General features: G+C 55.1%; 1 protein-coding gene across 5 annotated transcripts in view; it reads right to left on the reverse strand.

Moving 5' to 3' along the window:
* Positions 1–18232, reverse strand: part of SHC3 (SHC adaptor protein 3) — a 96795-nt gene that overhangs the window by 30616 nt on the left and 47947 nt on the right. For all 5 annotated transcript variants that reach the window (XM_045467473.1, XM_045467474.1, XM_045467472.1 and 2 more), the window contains 3 exons: positions 7915–7978; positions 5752–5871; positions 2894–2947 (listed from right to left, as the gene is read on the reverse strand). In XM_045467473.1, the coding sequence (XP_045323429.1) occupies positions 2894–2947; positions 5752–5871; positions 7915–7978 (238 nt within the window). The remainder of the gene's footprint in view (positions 1–2893; positions 2948–5751; positions 5872–7914; positions 7979–18232) is intronic.

Here is an 18232-nt window from a genome sequence, read left to right on the forward strand (position 1 = left end):
CGCTGCTCTGGGGAAGGAAGGCCAGGAAAGAGACATGACATGTGTCCCGTCCCTCAGATGGTTTAGGGTCAAGCCAGGACAGAACTCTTCTAAAGCCAATGTTGATCATTGTCTGGCACGCTGGGGGAGTGTATTGGTGTTCAGAACGTTGTTCTAGACATCATCCAGTCACACTGAACACCAAGTTCCACAGATGGGGCTGCCGGCTGCCCGTCCTGCGCCCCTGTTGCCACCCCCCAAACCTTTCTGAGCCTGGCCGGCACCCTGGCCCCCTTCTGGTGGCCTGTGAACACTGGTAATCACAGCAGATTATGATTACAGGGCATATTTTGGGGGGATTTGGGATTAACAGTGTTTTTCAGCCTGACTTAGTTGATATTTCAAAACACCATTTTCTTACTGGGTCAACTAGAGCACAAAGCAATGAGTAGTTACACACTGAGCACCAGAACAAGGGATCGAACCTGGGATTGCTAGTTTTATTGAAACACATTCCAATTATAATGGTTACAAGCCAGTGCGGAACGGGAACCCACGCACAATGCGAACGTGCATTTGGGCTTGGTTAAAATAGGAACTGACCAGGTTTCCTGTCCCCTGGTATCATGACGTTTTATGCATCAGAAACAAATAAGAAGAAAATATTAAAAGGTTAAAAGCACCCAGTGCTTCCTTTTTCTTTTTTAAAAGCAAGGAGGTGAGGAAATTTGAGGCTCGCAGACCTGTGTGCACCCTGGAGAACAGGACAATTTGAACAGAAGCCTGTGTCCTTGGCTTCCTGAGCCTTCCGTCTCTGCAGGTCCACTCATAGCATCATTAAGTTGAGGTTTGAGACAAGTTCTTGGAAGAATCTGTCGCTGCGGGTACGTACTGTTTCTTCCTTTTATTTTGCAGGCTGGGTTACCTCCCAAATTTCGGAAACTATGGCTACGAGCATCACACGGGGCCAGCGGTGAGACGCCTCTGCGAGTTGACTGGAGCCACGTGCAGACACAGGTGGAGGCGTGAGGACAGGTGCGCGTGCAGGTACACAGCAGGTGCACCTGTCCCTCGAGATCCCATCTCTAGTGGCAGACTCCCACTTGCTAAATGTATGTCTCAGTGAGGTCTTTCGCTTTATGATAGAATGTAAGAGATTAAGGGATTGGAGGGAAAGTAAAGGAGGGGAGGGGGAGGAAAAGAGGAAGCCACGGGGAGAGATTTTGAGGACTAGACCCTAAAGGAAGAGAGCGTGAGTCAGTGGAGGTGCTGAGGGTGGTTCAAGGGTGCTTTGCCATATTCTCTTGGTCAGGCGGGGGTGTAAGGGCAAGGAACCACGTGCAGGGTGGCCGAATCCCTCTCCTGCCAATGCCCTTGGCCCAAGGGTCTGGCTGGGCTTGACGCCTCCTTGGGGGAGAGGGGGGGCGGCTGCAGGAACTGGGGCAGAGGCGGGGGGGCGTGGGCTGTCTGCAGCCGAGACACCGGGGGCCGTGACTCCACCAGCCTTTAGAGATGTCGAGATGAGAGCCAGCAGTGGAAAGCGCCCACCGGCTCGACTTGCTGTTCATGAGCCAGCAGCAAGCAGTTCCCCAGGTAGAGGGGGCAGGCCGGGAAAGACACACGAAGTCCTCACAGCCTGGGAAATACCCCCTTCCTGGCCAGACCAGGACGGGATCTCCGCACCACACCGGCTACTCCGGCTGCCCTGGACCCGGAAACTTGCACATAACGAAACAACAATAACAACAAAAACACCACTTCTAAGCCTCATTGTTTTATTATAAAAGACTTACTCAACAGCAAAAGGACATCACGCCAGGACATAGAGCAATTTTTCTTTTTGAGGAAAGGTAGCTTCAAGAAAACACTCACTCGGTCGTCCTAATTTTTAAAGACGCCCCCAGACTGGTGAAAACGTGGCCCGGACCAATGAGAAATGGTATGAGGGCGGTCTTGGGGGCGGGGGTTTTCTCCCTCACGGCTCCGAGGGCTGACTGGCTCTTCTTCCCTGGAGATAGTTTCCTGCCTGCAAGCTGTTTCCAAGGGCTGGCCAGCAACACTGAGCAGCAGTTAGTGTGTGTGGGTCTGGCTCTGCTGGGGGCGGGGAGGGGTGGGGGGTGGGGGGTGGGGTGAGGAGGAGGGGGAGGAGCAGGAAGAGCAGAAGGGGAAGAGGGGGAGGAGGGGAGGAGGGGAGAAGGAGGGGGGAGGAGGAGAATGGCGAGGGAGGAGGAGTACGGGAGGAGGGAGGGGAGGAGGGAGAGGGGGAGCAAGGGGTTTGTGGGTCCTGCCTCTCATGACGCTGACAATGAGCACTGACACCATCTTGACCAACCGTGAGGAGTGAATTACCTTGTGACCTTCTTAATAAAAGCAGCAATGCAAAAATAGAACATTCCCATTCTGCCTTGCCCTCTCTCTCTCCCTCTCTCTGTCTCTCTCTCTCTCTCTCTCTCTCTCCCTGCACTCCCTCCCTGCTGGCAAAGCAAACCAGTAAGACTACAACATTAAATGTGGGTACAAAAATTCCAATTTCAAACATCTATGAATAAACCAGACTAAGTCAACTCACAGGCTTCGCGTAGACTTCAACTGTGAAACCGAGGGGCCCTGCCGGAGCCCAAGAGAAAAAAGGAACGAAGCAGGACCCACGGTCATCAGACGGGGCGCCTGACGGCTGACACTGGGGCGCGGTCCCAGGACCTCTTCAGAAAGCCAGCACTTGGAGGACTTTCGACCGCTTTGGGCCAATGGCACGAGAACTAATGGTGGTCAAGAAGGGCTTACGGAACCAGGTGGGGGGACAGCTGTCATCACAGTTACCTTTCCCGATCGTGCCCTAGAACGCACCCCCGGGAGGAAGGCCCCTTCTGGAAAAGTCCCAACGAGAGCAAGGCAAAGCAGCCCCGGCACTTACCGGGTCTCCCCCGGAGGCGAACGAGATGGACTGCATGTGGTGGTTGGCGATGATCTGCAGGCCCAGGACAAGAAAGGAGACACGTCGTTAGTGCCCGCCCCGCGTCCTGGAAAAGCCACCGTTTGTCGGCAGGCGATACAACAAGGTTTCCTGAGAATCCGCAAAACCGGTACCCGGCGCAAATAAAGGGATGGGAGTCGTCACACCAGCTGACCGCCGGTGGGCTTTCCCCACACGTCAGCTGCTCGCTCGGCGAGCTCCCTTGAGGCCACCCTTGAGGGGGGAGCCACGGCCGCCCCGTTCACAGATGCGAAGCCCGAGGCTGAAGGACCACAGCTAACGGGCGTCCTAACGACCTTCCCTCTCGGAGAAGGAAAGGGTCTCACCCCCACACGGAAACAGGTCACTGGTGCAATTTCTGCTTCCAGAGACACATACGGTCTTCAGTGCCGACCCCCAGCTAGCGAGCAAGGAGCGTGTCTCGTTGTGTCCCGGGCACTCTTGCGACCGGTTCCATCGATGCAAAGGCCAGGGAGGACATTCCAAGTCAGTATTAAACCCGGAAATTTCCATTAGCTTTACAAACGGCAGCGGAATTCAGTAGACAGTAAATTAGAAGCTGCCCTAAATTTAAGCTGCTACGTAAGTTTCCCATGCTATTTTTATAATGTCAAAGACAATGGAATGACCTTGAATTGAATTCCGGGGTGGAAACAGTGGCCCCGTCTCCATCACACCATCACCAGGTTTATTCCCGCACAGCCCCTCAGGCCTTTGGTGGCGGGCAGTCGGAAATTAACGGAGGTGAAATCCCACCGTGCGAGGAGCTTCCCGACTCTGCTCCCGAGACGCTCGAAGCAAACCTGTGTCTGAACTGGGAGAAAACCATTCGTTCTAAAATGCCAAAATGGCATGTGCAAAACCACTCGCGATCTAGAAAGACCTGAGCATATAAATGGGTGGAAACAAGGAAGCCGCTCTGGAGCCTGTACCAACCCGGCCGGATCCAGCTACCAGCGGCCGCTTGCAGCCTTCTGGAAGCTTCCTGCCTCCAGCCCCAGGGCAGGGGGCTCCCAGGAGGGCAGCAAAGCACCAGCAATCCCCACACGAGGATAAACCTTGAAAAGGTGTTGATTTCTGCTTAGTTTTTGCTCATAAGACAGCCCTCATACTGGAGTTTGGAAACTGAAGCGGGTATTATTGAGGGGAATATTGTATTGAGGGGAAAAAGCAGAAATCCTATTTGGTCACGACGTGTGGCTGTTGCCGTATCATTGTATCTCAGACTTTTGGAAAAGATGGGAGATTAAATGGAGTTTTGAGCCGGTGAATCTCGAGCAGGTGTTTTTGACCAAGGGAGTTTCGAGGGACGCTCGGCAGAGGAGAGCGGCCGGGACTTTCACGGTTGCTCTGCACGGGGGAGGGCAGTGTCCGGCCAGGACTCCTCCTAATTTGCAACAGCCAGGCCGCCACGGGACAGCCAGGGGCGTGAGCGGGGCCTGGCACCCACCGTCCCGGGCCGTGTTCTTATCGTCCCAGAGGGTGCCCCCCGCTCCTGAGCCCAGCCCCACACCCATGCTCCACAAACCGTGAGGACACAGCCAACCAGCCCCCAACCCCAGCACGGCCACGTCCCTTCCACTCCTCCTGAGTTTGTTTGTTTTTCTTACGGGGGGAATGAGGTGTAATAGGCAGGGACCGGGACGTGTATCCCGCAGAATTGAGGGCCACGGCCTGAGGATCCCTAGAAACTTAACAGCAACGGCCACAGTGCGTGAGAGTGGATATGGGCATGTGGTGCGGGGCAGAGGGGTCCCGCCTTGCAGCCCGGGGTCACAGGTGCTCAGCCCTGAGAGGGCCCCAGAGAAAGGTGGAGCCCGCTGAACCTTCCTAACCCACCCCCACCCCACCCGTCGGAAGGACCAACGTGAAAAGACAGGGATTATCTGCCCGGCAAGTGAGGGATGGAGTAGGAGGTGGTGCCACTCGCTGACCTGGGGGACACTGAAGTCAATGAATATAAATATATTTGGCAACGCAAAGGTAACCCCAGGCACCCCCGGGAACACGGCCAGAGTCAGAGGTGTGCGGGTGGCCCGCCTCTCTCCCCGTGGAGACGCATCCCATTTCCAGCTCAGGCCACCAGCAACGGAGCCCCGGGCTGCGCGGGGAACACGCCCTTTCACGCGTCTGGGCGTCTTCACCTGCTGGTACCCAGAACAGCCACTGAGACACCCACTGTTCCAGCGGACAGAACTGAGGCCCGAGAGACCTAAGACACACGCTGCTGAGAGGCCAGCGTCACACACGGAACCCGCCCCAACGATCGCCACCGCCATGCGGCCTCGGCTGGCGAGCGGCAGACGTCCCGCACCGGGCGGGCTCCCTCCCGTATGCCGCGTGCAGCGACCTAGGACGCCGTCGACCGCGAGTGGCTCCAGATGAGGAACCGCTAAGACAGAAAAAATCTGGCCCATGAAACCACGAGGTGCCATCCACTTCAAGGATGACAAAATGTGGAAATGAGACGTGGGCTGCGGAGTCCAAGAAATACGGTGTAAAAGGAAATGAAAGACGGGCAAGGAGATGAGGAGTCCGTGGCAAACACATGCACCTGCTTCTACACGGCAAGTCCCTCAATGACTTTAGACGTTACCCTTAAAAAAAAAAAAAAAACAAAAAAAACGGTAATTTGCAGCAGATTCCAAGAAAACCAATTCTACCTATCATTCCGTGGGCAACCGTTCAAAGGGGCCAAAGTCTGCAGGCTAGTAAAGATTTTAGACAAATGTGCTCTGCCAGACCCAGCAGAGCCGGCAACCTTGCAAAACACCCAGGGGGCCCGGGCGCCTACAGACCTGTTTGGAGTCGGGCGTCCGCAGGTTCAGGCTGGCGGTGGACACGGTCAGGGAGATGTTCATGCCCGCAAACTGGAGGTTGCTCTTGCCCAAGATGCTGGACAGCATTTTGCTGGGAGGCTGTGAAATCAAGCGGCCAGATTTTAGCTTCCGATTCCCGAGAGGCCGCGCTGTCACAGCCTCTCTGTTGTTCCCGTCTGCTGCACCCCCAAGCCCCCACCTTCCCGCCCTCCCTGGCCACGTGAAGGAGGCTGTGCCACGAAGGAGCCGGCAGGCGGGATCCGACAGGGGCACACAGATTCTGGGACTCGCAACAGGCAGCCACAAACACGTCATAAACACGTCACGTGCACACACGGGGGAGGACCCTCGGGCGTCAGCACCGTCTGCGTGCGGGCAGCTCCCGTGGGGATGAGTCTCCTGTCACTCGTAAGCCCAGGAAAGGGCCACGGGCCAGTGCTCACAGCTTCCAGGCTCAGATACTGGTTCCAGCCCCCCCGGGAGCTAAACTGGCAGAGCCAGAGGAGCAGGGTGCAGCTCGTGGGGCCGATGAACATCCCGTGGCGTCTCGAGACTGCTCACTGCTGGGGGCCTTGGGCCGGAACGTCCTCCAGGCCGGTGCTCACACGGACGGCTCGGCACAGGGACGGACCACCGGGCTCAACTCAGTTAAAGTCCTTGGCATAGGGCCCAAAGGACTGCGTTTCCGCACCAGCCATCCCTGCCCGCCCCCCACCCCCACCCAAAGGCCAACACCGGTATCTGGGTCCAGGGCCCCCAAGCCATCCTTCCCTTTCAGATTAGAACATGCCCTCTTTTGACATGCTAATTACAGCCGGTTCTTAAACCATTTTTAATCTGACAGAGGTGTTTACAAATGGAGAGGCCTGGGCCCCGTCCCCCGAGATTCTGATGAAGTCATACCCGAGGCCATCAGCCTTGTTTCTGCCACCCTCCCCGGGCTCTGAAAGAGGACGCTCCTTAGCTCTGTCCTCAGACCCCCTCCTAGTGACCCTACGTGACAGTCAAGATTCAAAGTTCTCTGCCTGAAACCCAGCTGCCTTACGGCTTCGCGGATGTCCCCGAGCTATAATGACAAAACCCACCCAGGGCGGGGGGTGTCAACAGGCCGGCCACCTGCCTGCAAACCTCAGCCCCAGGACGGATTCGGGGACATCAGAGGTAACGCCTCACGACAGAGCAATAGAGTCCGGGCACAGACAGTCCTGACAGTGGCTATTTAGTTCTGTACCTGCCAGACTTCTAACCAGAGAGGTTTTCTGACCTTTCTCTTAATCCACTTCCTCCCTGGCCGTCTAACCATCTCCAGAGTGAAAAAGTCAAACCCAAAGTTGAATGTATAGTCCCTGGAGCCGGGTGCCATGGGCCTGAGCCCAGCCTACCCCTACCCACATCTCTGTGCCTCAGTTTTCATCACCTGTAAAATGGGGATATCCCATGGCACTCTGGAGCTGGTTGTACTGGCTAATGAGAGACAATTATTAAATTTTTAGGAATTTTAGGAGCTGGCCGTTAAAAACAGCTGCTATGAAAAGTTAATTTATGTAAACTTACAAACAAATAACTTACATTAAAAAAAAAAAAAAAAAACAGACAAGTACTCAAAACTCCTCACTTCCCAGCTGCTTTTGCTACGTGACCGGTCATCTGTGCCGCTCAGGCCTTTGTGCCCGCTGCACCCGTGAACCAGGTGGAAACACCGTGAGATGACGTGTCACTGCGCGTCCTCGGGGATGTCGCTAGAGCCTGGAAGGCGCCTGGCGGAAGCACATATGCCACGGAAGCTGGCACACGGGACAGATGAGCGGCTTCGTACTCTGAACCCTGAGGGCCGCTGGTTAAATTTAGCAGCACAGCACGCGGGTGTTCACCACTAACTGTTCTAGCGAAGAGAACTAACGCCCATAGAGGCTTCGAGGGGCACCGGCCCCGTCTTCCGTGCCGTCCCCTCACCGTCTACAGGTCTGGGCCAAGGGGGCACAACTGGGCGCTGACTTGCCGGCCGTCCTGCCAACCCCAGGGCAGGGGGACCCCGAGCTCTCGTCGCTTGGAAAGTGCCGACAGCCAGGCGGTGACAGGGGGCCCTGACGGGCGGGGCGTGACCGCAGGTGCTGCGTGGGGAGGCAACACAGAAGACAGTACCTTTCTCTTCCTGAAGGCTCCCTTGGCGCCAGGGACGGCTTCGCAGACGCGGCTGATGGCTTCCCTTAAGGGGGCAGGAAGAGAGATCCATTTGTCACATCAGTCAGGATCCTGCAACCAAGAGACCACACGCGCACGTCCCCAGGGGAGACACCTGCCCGTGCAGTTCAGCGTAGACAGCGCGGCTCCCCATGCGGGGGTCACCCGGTTCCCTCTCTGGCAAACAGAACCGCACAAAATGCGACCAGGTCGTCCTGAACCTCCCGCTGGCAGTGCCCTAGTGCCTCCTGTTGGCATGGCTGTATCCTAACAGTGTGACGGGTGTCGACGCCACAGTCCGTCTTACGCTGGGCTGGGATTCCGTTTAGTGGACCATTACCAGGGCACGTGGTCTCCCGGATGTTCCCTTCACGGCCACGGTCCCGGCACGGGGCCGGCCCTGACCAAGCACCGCTACGGGTCACCACCCTTCCAAGGTGAATCCGAATGTTATCAGAAGAAATCTGGCATTCTGAGTATTATCTCCAGCGTCTGCAGTTAGTAAATATCATAAAACCAAGAGGGTTCTGAAGGCGGAGAGGTGCTCGGGTGATAGACAAATGAGCAAGAAATAAGGTCTGTGCCGGGCAGTCCCCGGAGCACCCGTTTATTGAGCAGCTACCATGTGCCAGTGCTGCCCTGGGGAAAGGAGGCAAGGAGGGTCCTAGGCCTAGGGGCACCTGGCTGCAGAGGGTTCGCCCGGGCAGGACACCTCGGGACGTGGGGAGGGTGCGAGATGGACCGGCTGGAGGCCGCTGGGGTCCAGATGCTGGGCCTCCAGGTGGGGAGGCCGTGCTGGTAGCAGGTGCTTGAAAGCAAATGGCTCAACTCCGGGAGCGGGCCTCAGTGGGTAATGACAGGGATACTCCAGAGGGGGCTCCAAAGTCAGGAGCCCAGAAAGGGGATGGGTGAACGTGTCAGCCCCCTCGTGGGGACGGCCACAATTGTAAGAGAGCACAGGAAGAAATAAACGGGGATGTGGACACACCACCGGACAAACAGGATAACAGGTCCTCAGAAACATTCTGCACGTTTTCTATGTGAAATACTTGAAATCATTTTCTATCATCTAGAAATCTAATCCCCACCACAAGATAATGCTCTTAAGAGAGATCTGTCCTTGTCAAATTACCATTCAGGTGAGGCTCACATTTGCCATTGAATTCACTGCAGAGAGTGGGGAAAGACTATTCTAGAAACTCAAATACCGTGAAGGCTGTAGACTGAATCACCATGACTCAGACAAAGTTCCTTTAAAAGGCATGAATGTTTTCAATGTTTATCCTTAGCCATTTGTTTCATAATAATGTTCCAACTGTGGTTCTATCAAAAGGATCACCTGAGTACCTTTTAAAAGGCAGTTCCTATTGAGGAAGGTCAAGCTGTCTCTTTATGGAACTATATAAACCCCAGCATCTATATTTTCTCTGTCTAATTTAAAAACAAGAAGAGGCAGCAGCTCGGCGCATCTCTGCACTGTGCTTGTTATGACACATTCGGCTGAGCAAAGCGCCAAAATCCGCGATGGTCCCAGCAGGCCGGGAAGATACCCCACGGCAGGAAGCTTTCTGTAGGTCTCTCCTAAAATATCCGTAACAAACATCGGATTTCTTTTCCGATCCACCAACGCAGGCAAGGAGAGAAAGAAATCAGCCTTGGGCGACAGCCTCCCAAGAGGATAGCTGTCAGCGGGGTCACCTGTACAGCATGTGTCTGAGCCAGTGGGCCACGCAGGTCAGGGCCACAGGCCTCCCTGGCTGCCCGTGTGCCACTTCTGTGGGGGAGGCGGACACAGCCCAAGAAGTCCGTTCCGTCGAGCAAATCCTCCCCAAGAGACTCCGGCGGCATCCCAGGGCACATTCAGAGACTCCATCTTCTGTCCTTAAGATGTGCAAATGTCGGAAATTCCAGAAAGTTCTCTGAGCTCCACCACCCAAAAAAGTCCTAAGGATCCCCTGTGTGAGATTTACAATCCCCCAACGTGGCTGCAGATCAAGCTACTCTTCAGAAAAAAATGTCCTCCGTCCATCAATTTGCTTCTAATGCTCCCACGATAACCTGCGTGCGTGTGAATTCTCACCACACGGAGGCTAACGGTGTCCGTCTCCCTTTGAAATAAGAATGTGGCGGAACGTACTAACTGCCACACTTAGATGCCTGATGCTGACACAAGAAGCTTTAACTCCACCGTCTGACTGCAAAGATAACCATTCTCATCGTCCCTCTTTACCACCCAGCACAGCACGTTTCGGTGAACGGTACTGTCTCAACTTTTCATTCAGCAAAAATGATTTGGCTTTCTGTAATTCCACCGAGTCCTCGGGTCAGTCTCGGGTGACGATGCACCTCTGTTTTTAAAGGAGATCGCTCATCCACCTGTTCAGCATGACCCCACTGGGGCGAGCCAAACTGTGACCTGGGAGCTCAGCTAACGGGAATGTGGACTCTCTGGCACGACCCCAGTCACCTGGGAGTAACTGAGCCTCACTCCATCCTGGTCCCACCATCTCTCCCATTCAGTATGAAGTTCTCATCGTGAGAGCCAGCTCCTCCCACACGTCATACGTGTCAGGCTGGAGGGCGGGATTTGAGAACTGGGTCCTTTGGAATCATGTAGCCCCACTTTTGTCCCCACTCAGCCATCTCAGCCTGCCCACCCCACCTCCCCAAACACACACACACATTTCACAGCCTAAAACAATAAATAGCAGGTGTCCCAAGTGGTGATTTCTGCCATCAGGGGTTTATGTTCTAGCAGGCGGAGGGGCAATAAATAAACACGTGGAACGACAAAGTGCGATCCACTTCATGAAGAACCAAAAAGGAGAGACATACACGGTGAAGGGTAGCCGAAGACGCCACCCCACACAGGCCACGCTGGCAGACGGAGTATTCTGAGCTGAAGGCCACGGAGAAGTAGCCAGAAGAGCTCTCTGCCCTCCCCCCATTTGCCTAAAAGCAGGTCATAAATCTGTACACACAGCCTGTGCCCCTCTCCACAGGGAGGAACGGAGGTGAGCCACAGCAGCCCTGAGACACAGCAAAGGAACTTGGGCTGCAGCTAGCTCCCCCCTCCCATCAATCCCCCCCACCCCACCCCACCCCTGTCCACACACTTGCCTCCCCACATGTCAACAAAGGGTTCTCCAACAGGTTCCCCCCTAGAAACCCCAAATTCTTTTCCTGGGTTTTGTCACTTCCCTATGGATTTCTTGTTCTTTGGTAAGATGTGAGATAAGCCCAAGTTCTAACCACTTCTTTGAGTTACTCATCACTGAGTTTCCCTGCCTGCATGCGTACTGTATACATTCATCACCTGCTTCTCTCCTGTTGGTCTGTCTTTTGCCTGCCTTATTTGCAGAACCCTAGCCAGAGAACACAAGAGGGCAGAGTGAAAAAGTGTCTTCCTCCCGTGGAGTGACAAATACAGTAATACATCCATACCCAAGGGGGACAGAATGACCAGTGAGTGGTTTTTCAGTGTCTGGGCAGCATTCAGGAAAAAAATCACACTGGGTTTCTATCTTGCACCTTATATGCAAATATATCCTAAATGGATTGCAAACTTAACTTCATGGTAACGAAACCATAAAAGTACTTAAAAAAAAAAGGAAAAAACCTGGGAGGAATTTTTTTATATCATCTTTGAGTTGAAGGATGACACAAATCTTGAACATAAAAGGACATATTGACACACTCCAGAGCATAAAAATAAAATTTTATGCAGAAAAAAAAAAAAAACTGGGGCGCCTGGGTGGCTCAGTCGGTTGAGCGTCCGACTTCGGCTCAGGTCACGATCTCGCGGTCCGTGAGTTCGAGCCCCGCGTCGGGCTCTGGGCTGACGGCTCAGAGCCTGGAGCCTGTTTCCGATTCTGTGTCTCCCTCTCTCTCTGCCCCTCCCCCGTTCATGCTCTGTCTCTCTCTGTCTCAAAAATAAATAAACGTTAAAAAAAATTTTTATAAAAAAAAGAAAAAAAAACAAACATTTCATAGTCAACGAGTTAATTACCTTAATATAACTTAATAAGGAAAATATCAAAAACCCGATGCGAAATGTTAAAAGATACACACAGAGTTCACAGCAAAGGACATACAAACAGCTCTTGGAAATATGAACAAATTCTTGGCTTTACTCAAAATAAGATTATAAACTAAAGCCTATGCTAACATGCCACTTAAACAGCCAAAGGTTCGAGCTTGAGACATTATAAGAAAAGCCCCGCACAGCCTCCGGGGGGCAGCCTGGCCTCATCCTAGGAGGACGAGACTCACACAGACCCTCCATCCAGCAGACCCACTCCCGGGAACCTACAGTCTAACACCTCGGAGGCGGCCCAGAGGCCCTGGGCATACCGCCACTGACTGCAGCCAGGTTGTTAATAGGACGGAAAGCACTCGGTGGCTGTCACAAGAGCCAGTTCCATAAATGACGGCAACTCCTCCAAAGAGACCACCGACACGGTGCTGGTGGTGGCGCCCTCTGTGCCCTTAACCCTCTCCCTCCAAGCCAGGTCTTGTTCCCACAATCTGCCCTGCAAATTCCAACACCCGCCACGGCCCCAAATGCAGTGGGCACTGTGCCACCCTCAGCTGACGCTCCTCTGACGTCTTCTGCCCTCCTGGGTGCTCTTTGCCAGTTTCTCGCCTTCCTGTGATGTGGCCACAGGACTCCATCCCGCCCACCTCTTCTCTGTCCTCTGTGCAACTCGGACAAGTGGACGATCAGGGTACAGTCCGAGAACCAGTTCACTGCCCCCAACTCCTGTCTCAGTGCACGCAGGGGCCCAGCTCCTCCCTGGCCCTGGATGAAGCCCCAGACACAACCCGTACCTAACGCACCCACTTTCGGACAAGAAAATGTCCCCAGTCACTTATAAGTTTCTCTATTTTCAGGAATAAAGATATCCAGCCCAGCATAACAGTAAAAACTCTGAACATCATTTAAAAGCAGAGCCCTCCTCCCCCGCAGCCAAGGAAAGAAGGCTCCTCCAACCTTCTAGCTGCAGCGTCTGACCCCTTGGCTGGGTGGGGCGCAGGGTTACGTGAAGAGAGGTCGTCAGGTGCACGCGGCAACCCCACCAGCCCCGGGGCTGGGCCCCCGGCGGGACTGAGGGCTGCATCTGGCTCCTTGATCCTTTGGAAGGCCCTCCCCTGGGAATATGTGGGTGCCCGTGCTGTGAAATGGCCAGTGTTGGTCCTTCACCCACCCACACACCCATCCCCTCCGCCGTCCACACCCATGGGGCAGCTGTAACCCTCTTGCGGCTGACAGGGACTCAAGCTAGCAGGAAACCCTCGGGATGGATCCTGTGGGCTCAGGGCCCACATGAGGTGCCCCCTGACCTTAGCCCTTTAGCCTGGCCGCCAGCAGGAGGCTGTCAGCAATGCCCACTCCCAGTATGGAGACCATCAGTGCACTGGGCATCCTGGACTCTAGTGACAGGTGCCAGTCTGTGTCATCTCCATGAAGCCCCTCACTCTGTCTGAAGCGAGAAGGAACCACCTGGCCTCTCTCTGGTGGGGGACAGGGGTGGGATCACAGGGCTCTATGCCTGCCAGACAGACACTGCCTCCATATCAGGCCCCTTGTCCTGTGGGTCCTCTGCGCTGGGTGCTGGGCAAACAGCAGCGAAACACATTCCCACCGCCATCTTGTCTTCCCAGGCCCTGTCGGGTGACCCCACGCCTCAGCCTGTCAGGCCTGCTGGAGCCGAGCCCTGGGGCCTCTGCGGTTCCCCGACCCGCGCTCGCCGTAAGGGTTCCTACTGTCTCTGCTCCAATTACCTCGCTCTTCTTTACCTCCAGCCCCCACATCTCCTCCAGCGCCAGGACTGTGGAGACCATTCCCACACCCAAGTGACGGTTCCACCGCGTTGTTTAAAGTCTTCTCAGATGTCACGCTTCAAACCAAGCCTCGACTGCTCCCCCCAAGAACTTCCACCCCACACCAAGCCCATCCCCTCCCGACCACCGAGGACCAGGCAAGACAGTGTGTGTTTTCAAGAAACGTGTGGAGGAGACCAGGGGTACGTGGGAGAGTCTAGAAGGAGACAACAGCTGTTGTGCGCTGTGCACTGTTTACTACTCAAGCACAGACCCGTCGTTCAGAGAAAGGAGAAGGCAAGGGCACCTGCCAGCGAAGAAGCCTCCATGCAAAGCGGGCTGGAGGCCAAGTGGAGGGAGAGCAAGATACCATGAGAAAACGCACGCTGGGTCCGGGCCCAGAGAGGAGCGTGACGCACGGTGGACGCACGAGGTGCGGCCACGCAGAGGGGTGTGCCGGGAGGTGAAAGGCCGCCAGATCTGCAGAGCCGTGCGGGTGGGGTTCTGACCCGGAGGTGGCTGAGGACGGACAAACCACAGAGGCCCTTCAAGCAGGCTGACGAGATAGACACAGAGTTGAATGGACATTAGCCGCTGTGTGTGGGACGAGGCGGTGGCTGAGAAATGGCGGGCAGGGAGGCCAGCGAGAGGTCAATGGCAGAAGCGACAGAGCAGACCCTTGGGGAGGACACCCGGAGGCCTGCCTAGCTGTGGCCAGCGACGCCCAGGTGGTCCTGGCAGGGGACGGCGGCCTCTCTCCCTTCCAGGTGACCATCTCCATCCCGCAGCCATGAGACACGGACGGGCGACGCAGAGCCACGCAGCCGGCCACCCAGCGAGGACGGAGTCGGGAGGAAGCGGCGTCCCCTCGTGCCGTCCACGGGCACCGCCGGCCACCCAGAGCCTCCATCCGGCACACGCAGAGTTACACGTGAATCTCAGACACCGGGAACACTTCAACTTTAACTTCTCGAAAGTCATTTCCCCGCGATGGGTTGAAACTGCCTAAACCTTCCAAAGTTAAGTGTGTCGCACGTAGGTCGCAAGCGTAAGCGGGGCCGTGAACCCGGAGATCTGTGCCGCGCTCGAGCAACCAGGGTGCAGCCAACCCACCCTCGCCGATGCCTCATAACCTGCGGAGTCACCCGAGACCTCATAACCCCGACGGTCTCAAGCGTGTGCTTTGCCTCCCACACACGTACACAGTAGGCGCCAATACCTGCCGGCTGATGATGACCAAACGTGCAGAAGCAACAGACCCTGTAAGTCCTCATAAAACCCAAGAGGAAACCAGGAATGAGGCTCCTTAACCCCGTGGGCGAGCATCTCACGAAGATGAGCCCTCGGGATTGAGGGGAAGGTATGGACGCAAGAGTAATGCCCACCTGCGGCAACACTGAGGCTGATGCTCCTTTTGGTTAGAAGAACGAAGCTTAGGGGTGCCTGGGTGGCTCAGTCGGTTAAGCATCTGACTTCGGCTCAGGTCACGATCTCACAGTTCGTGGGTTCGAGCCCCGTGTCGGGCTCTGTGCTGACAGCTCAGAGTCTGGAGCCCGCTTCGGATTCTGTGTCTCTCTCTCTCTGGCCCTCCCCTGTTTGCACCTGCCTCTTTCCCTCTCTCTTTCAAAAATTAAAAAATAAAATAAACATTAAAAAAATTTTTAAAAGAATGAAGTTTAAAGTTGGCTTGAGGTCACAAGGAGTGTCGCAGACATCCTTGACAGATGGGGGGGGGGGGGCTTGCTTTCGCCTCACAAACACGTTCCCTGATTTCCTCTTCCCTTTAAAATTCCCACTGTTGGTTAGAAAAAGCCTGCTTCCAGCCCACGGCTTCGAGACGCTGATGAGCCGAAGGCAGGACCGACGCATGCCCTGGAACTGCTCACCTAGACAGACACAGTTTCGTAAGGCGGACGAGTCCGCATGCGGTCGGGGTGGGGCCAGAGGGTGTCACTGCCTTCAGGGCGCCACACGCTGCTTTGCCAGTCAGACCTTGTGGATCCGGCACGCACGGAGGTTCACAGGGGGTGGCTAGGGCACACACGTGAATGCTGCCCCCGCCGCCGAGCTCTGTGTGAGGCACTGTCTCGTGGTCTCTGAGGACCCAGTGGCACCATCCGTGAACCCACAGAGCGTCTTAACATTCACGGGGTGTGGCTCGGGGCAAACGCACGATAATGATCCATGTCCCCATCCGCAATATTCTAATCAAAGCCACGAACACGCATCTTCCTTCACAACCGAGAGAGGAGCTTGAACCGATGGAGGTGTAGGAAATGATCCTCAAATTGATTGTTCAGCTCACCCCCGAGCAACACAGGTGTGAGTTGCAGGCATCCGCCTGGATGTGGATTTTCTTTTACAAATACCATATAGTCCTGTAAGTGTATTTCCTCTTCCTTCTGATCGTCTTAATGCCGTTTTCTTATCTCTAGCTTACTTTTTTTTTTAAATTTTTTTTTTAACGTTTATTTTTGAGACAGGGAGAGACAGCATGAACGGGAGAGGGTCAGAGAGAGAGGGAGACACAGAATCCGAAGCAGGCTCCAGGCTCTGAGCCGTCAGCACAGAGCCCAACGCGGGGCTCGAACTCACGGACCGTGAGATCATGACCTGAGCCAAAGTAGGATGCTTAACCGACTGAGCCACCCAGGCACCCCTCTAGCTTACTTTGTCGTAAGAACATAGCACATGATACGCATGACATAAAATGCACATTAGTTACCTGTTTATGTTTTCAGTGAGGCTTCAGGTCAGCAGACCACGAGCAGGGAAGTTTTTGAGAAGTCAAAGTTACACATGGACTTTTGAATCCACGCGGGTCAGTGGCCCTAATCTGCGCGCTGTTCAAGGGTGAACCGTAAATGCGTAATTACATACGTGCACATATATACACGTATATACATAGAGACGGCGTCAGAGACAGAGAGAGCAGAGAACTGTAGACTCCCGGCGGCTAATTCTGGCTCCAGACATGACACACACTCACATTGACCATAATCAGATTCATTTACAGACATATGGTCCCTAGAAACATATGGTCCCTAGAAAACGATAGGAAAATAAATAGATCCGTGTGTAAGCACCAGCTACTGGAAAGCCCACTCTCGGACGTGTATTAACGGTATTATCCTTAGTCTTATCTGCCGAGACCGCGTGGAGGGCGGCCGGAGGTCGCGGGTCCTCAGCCACCATGGGCCCACTGTGCACGTGCACACCCCTGCATGCACACAGACACATGTGCACGCATCCGGTGGCCCCAGACATTCTTGCCTGAGGGGCACAAATCCTCAGGAAGTCAACAGTGCAACCAGAAATGAAATGAATGTTCCCGTTTTCCAGTCAAGGAGACTTCGGCACACAAAGTGAAGGAGTTGTCAGCCAGTGCAGAGGCTCTGTCCCCAAAGGAAGGAAATCGTGTCTCCCTGAGTCCTGAGGGAAAAGACCACTATCTCCCAGCACTGGCCTCTCGCATCAGGAGGAAATATGTGCAGATCCCCTGAGGCGAAGCAGAACCGATATGTTGCCCACAGCAAACTCACTCGTGCCTCCCAGCAACTTAGGGGGCCGTCCCAGCCAGCTTCCCTCCTGACCCTGGGGGGCCGTCCCAGCCACCTCCCCGCTCAGGACACCTGGGAGTCAGGAGACACCCAGGAGCCCAGGAGCCAGAGGCTGGGAGAGCCAGGCCGCACCCCACGCTCCTGCCTCTTTCGGGGATGCTCCTGGCCGCCAGATTACCGACAAGGACAACTCCAGATTATGACGCAAGCTAACTCTGGAAGACGGGAGACGTGAAATACAAGAAGCCAAAGAAGAAACCCCTAGAAATAAGCACTCCACGGACACCATTGTTCTTTTTCCAAAAATGTGTTTAATATCAGGCAGAGAGTTACAGCGCCATCGGCCAAAAGGACGACGGTCGGGCAAAGCCAGCCCGAGGTGCAAGGTGGGGACAAGAGCGGTGGGGGGTGGGGGGCACGGAGAACGACAGGATTCGTCAGGCGGCCCTGGCTCCTGGAGGCGCCTGCCCGAGGCCGAGGGAAGGGTCTCTGGGGAGAGCCCATCTGCAAGGCAGGAGAGGAAGGCTGGTCTGACTCTTCCTCATCCAGCACCTTGTGACTCGCTCCCCTCGTGCGGGAGGCACACGCTCTGGAGAATTTACTGGGACGAGACGCGTTTCCCTTTCCTGATGGCACAGTATGTTCACTGCAGACCGGGGGCATCTGCTCTGCTTGGACGGGGCATCGGCTTTCCGTCCACATCCTTCTGCTCCCGTGTACATGTGGAGACGAAGTCCCTCTGATTGACTCTGGTGGGGAGAACGGGCACGAGAGAACGAGGTCAACCCGGGTCAACCTTCAGGGAACATGTCTGGCACTCGCTGGGCGTAAGGTGTCTTGATTTAAGGGGCGGAACCTAAGGGGACCTGGGGGGCGATGCGGCCGGGAGGGCGGCA

Source organism: Leopardus geoffroyi, chromosome D4, assembly GCF_018350155.1.
Source record: "Leopardus geoffroyi isolate Oge1 chromosome D4, O.geoffroyi_Oge1_pat1.0, whole genome shotgun sequence".
Lineage (NCBI taxonomy): Eukaryota > Metazoa > Chordata > Mammalia > Carnivora > Felidae > Leopardus > Leopardus geoffroyi.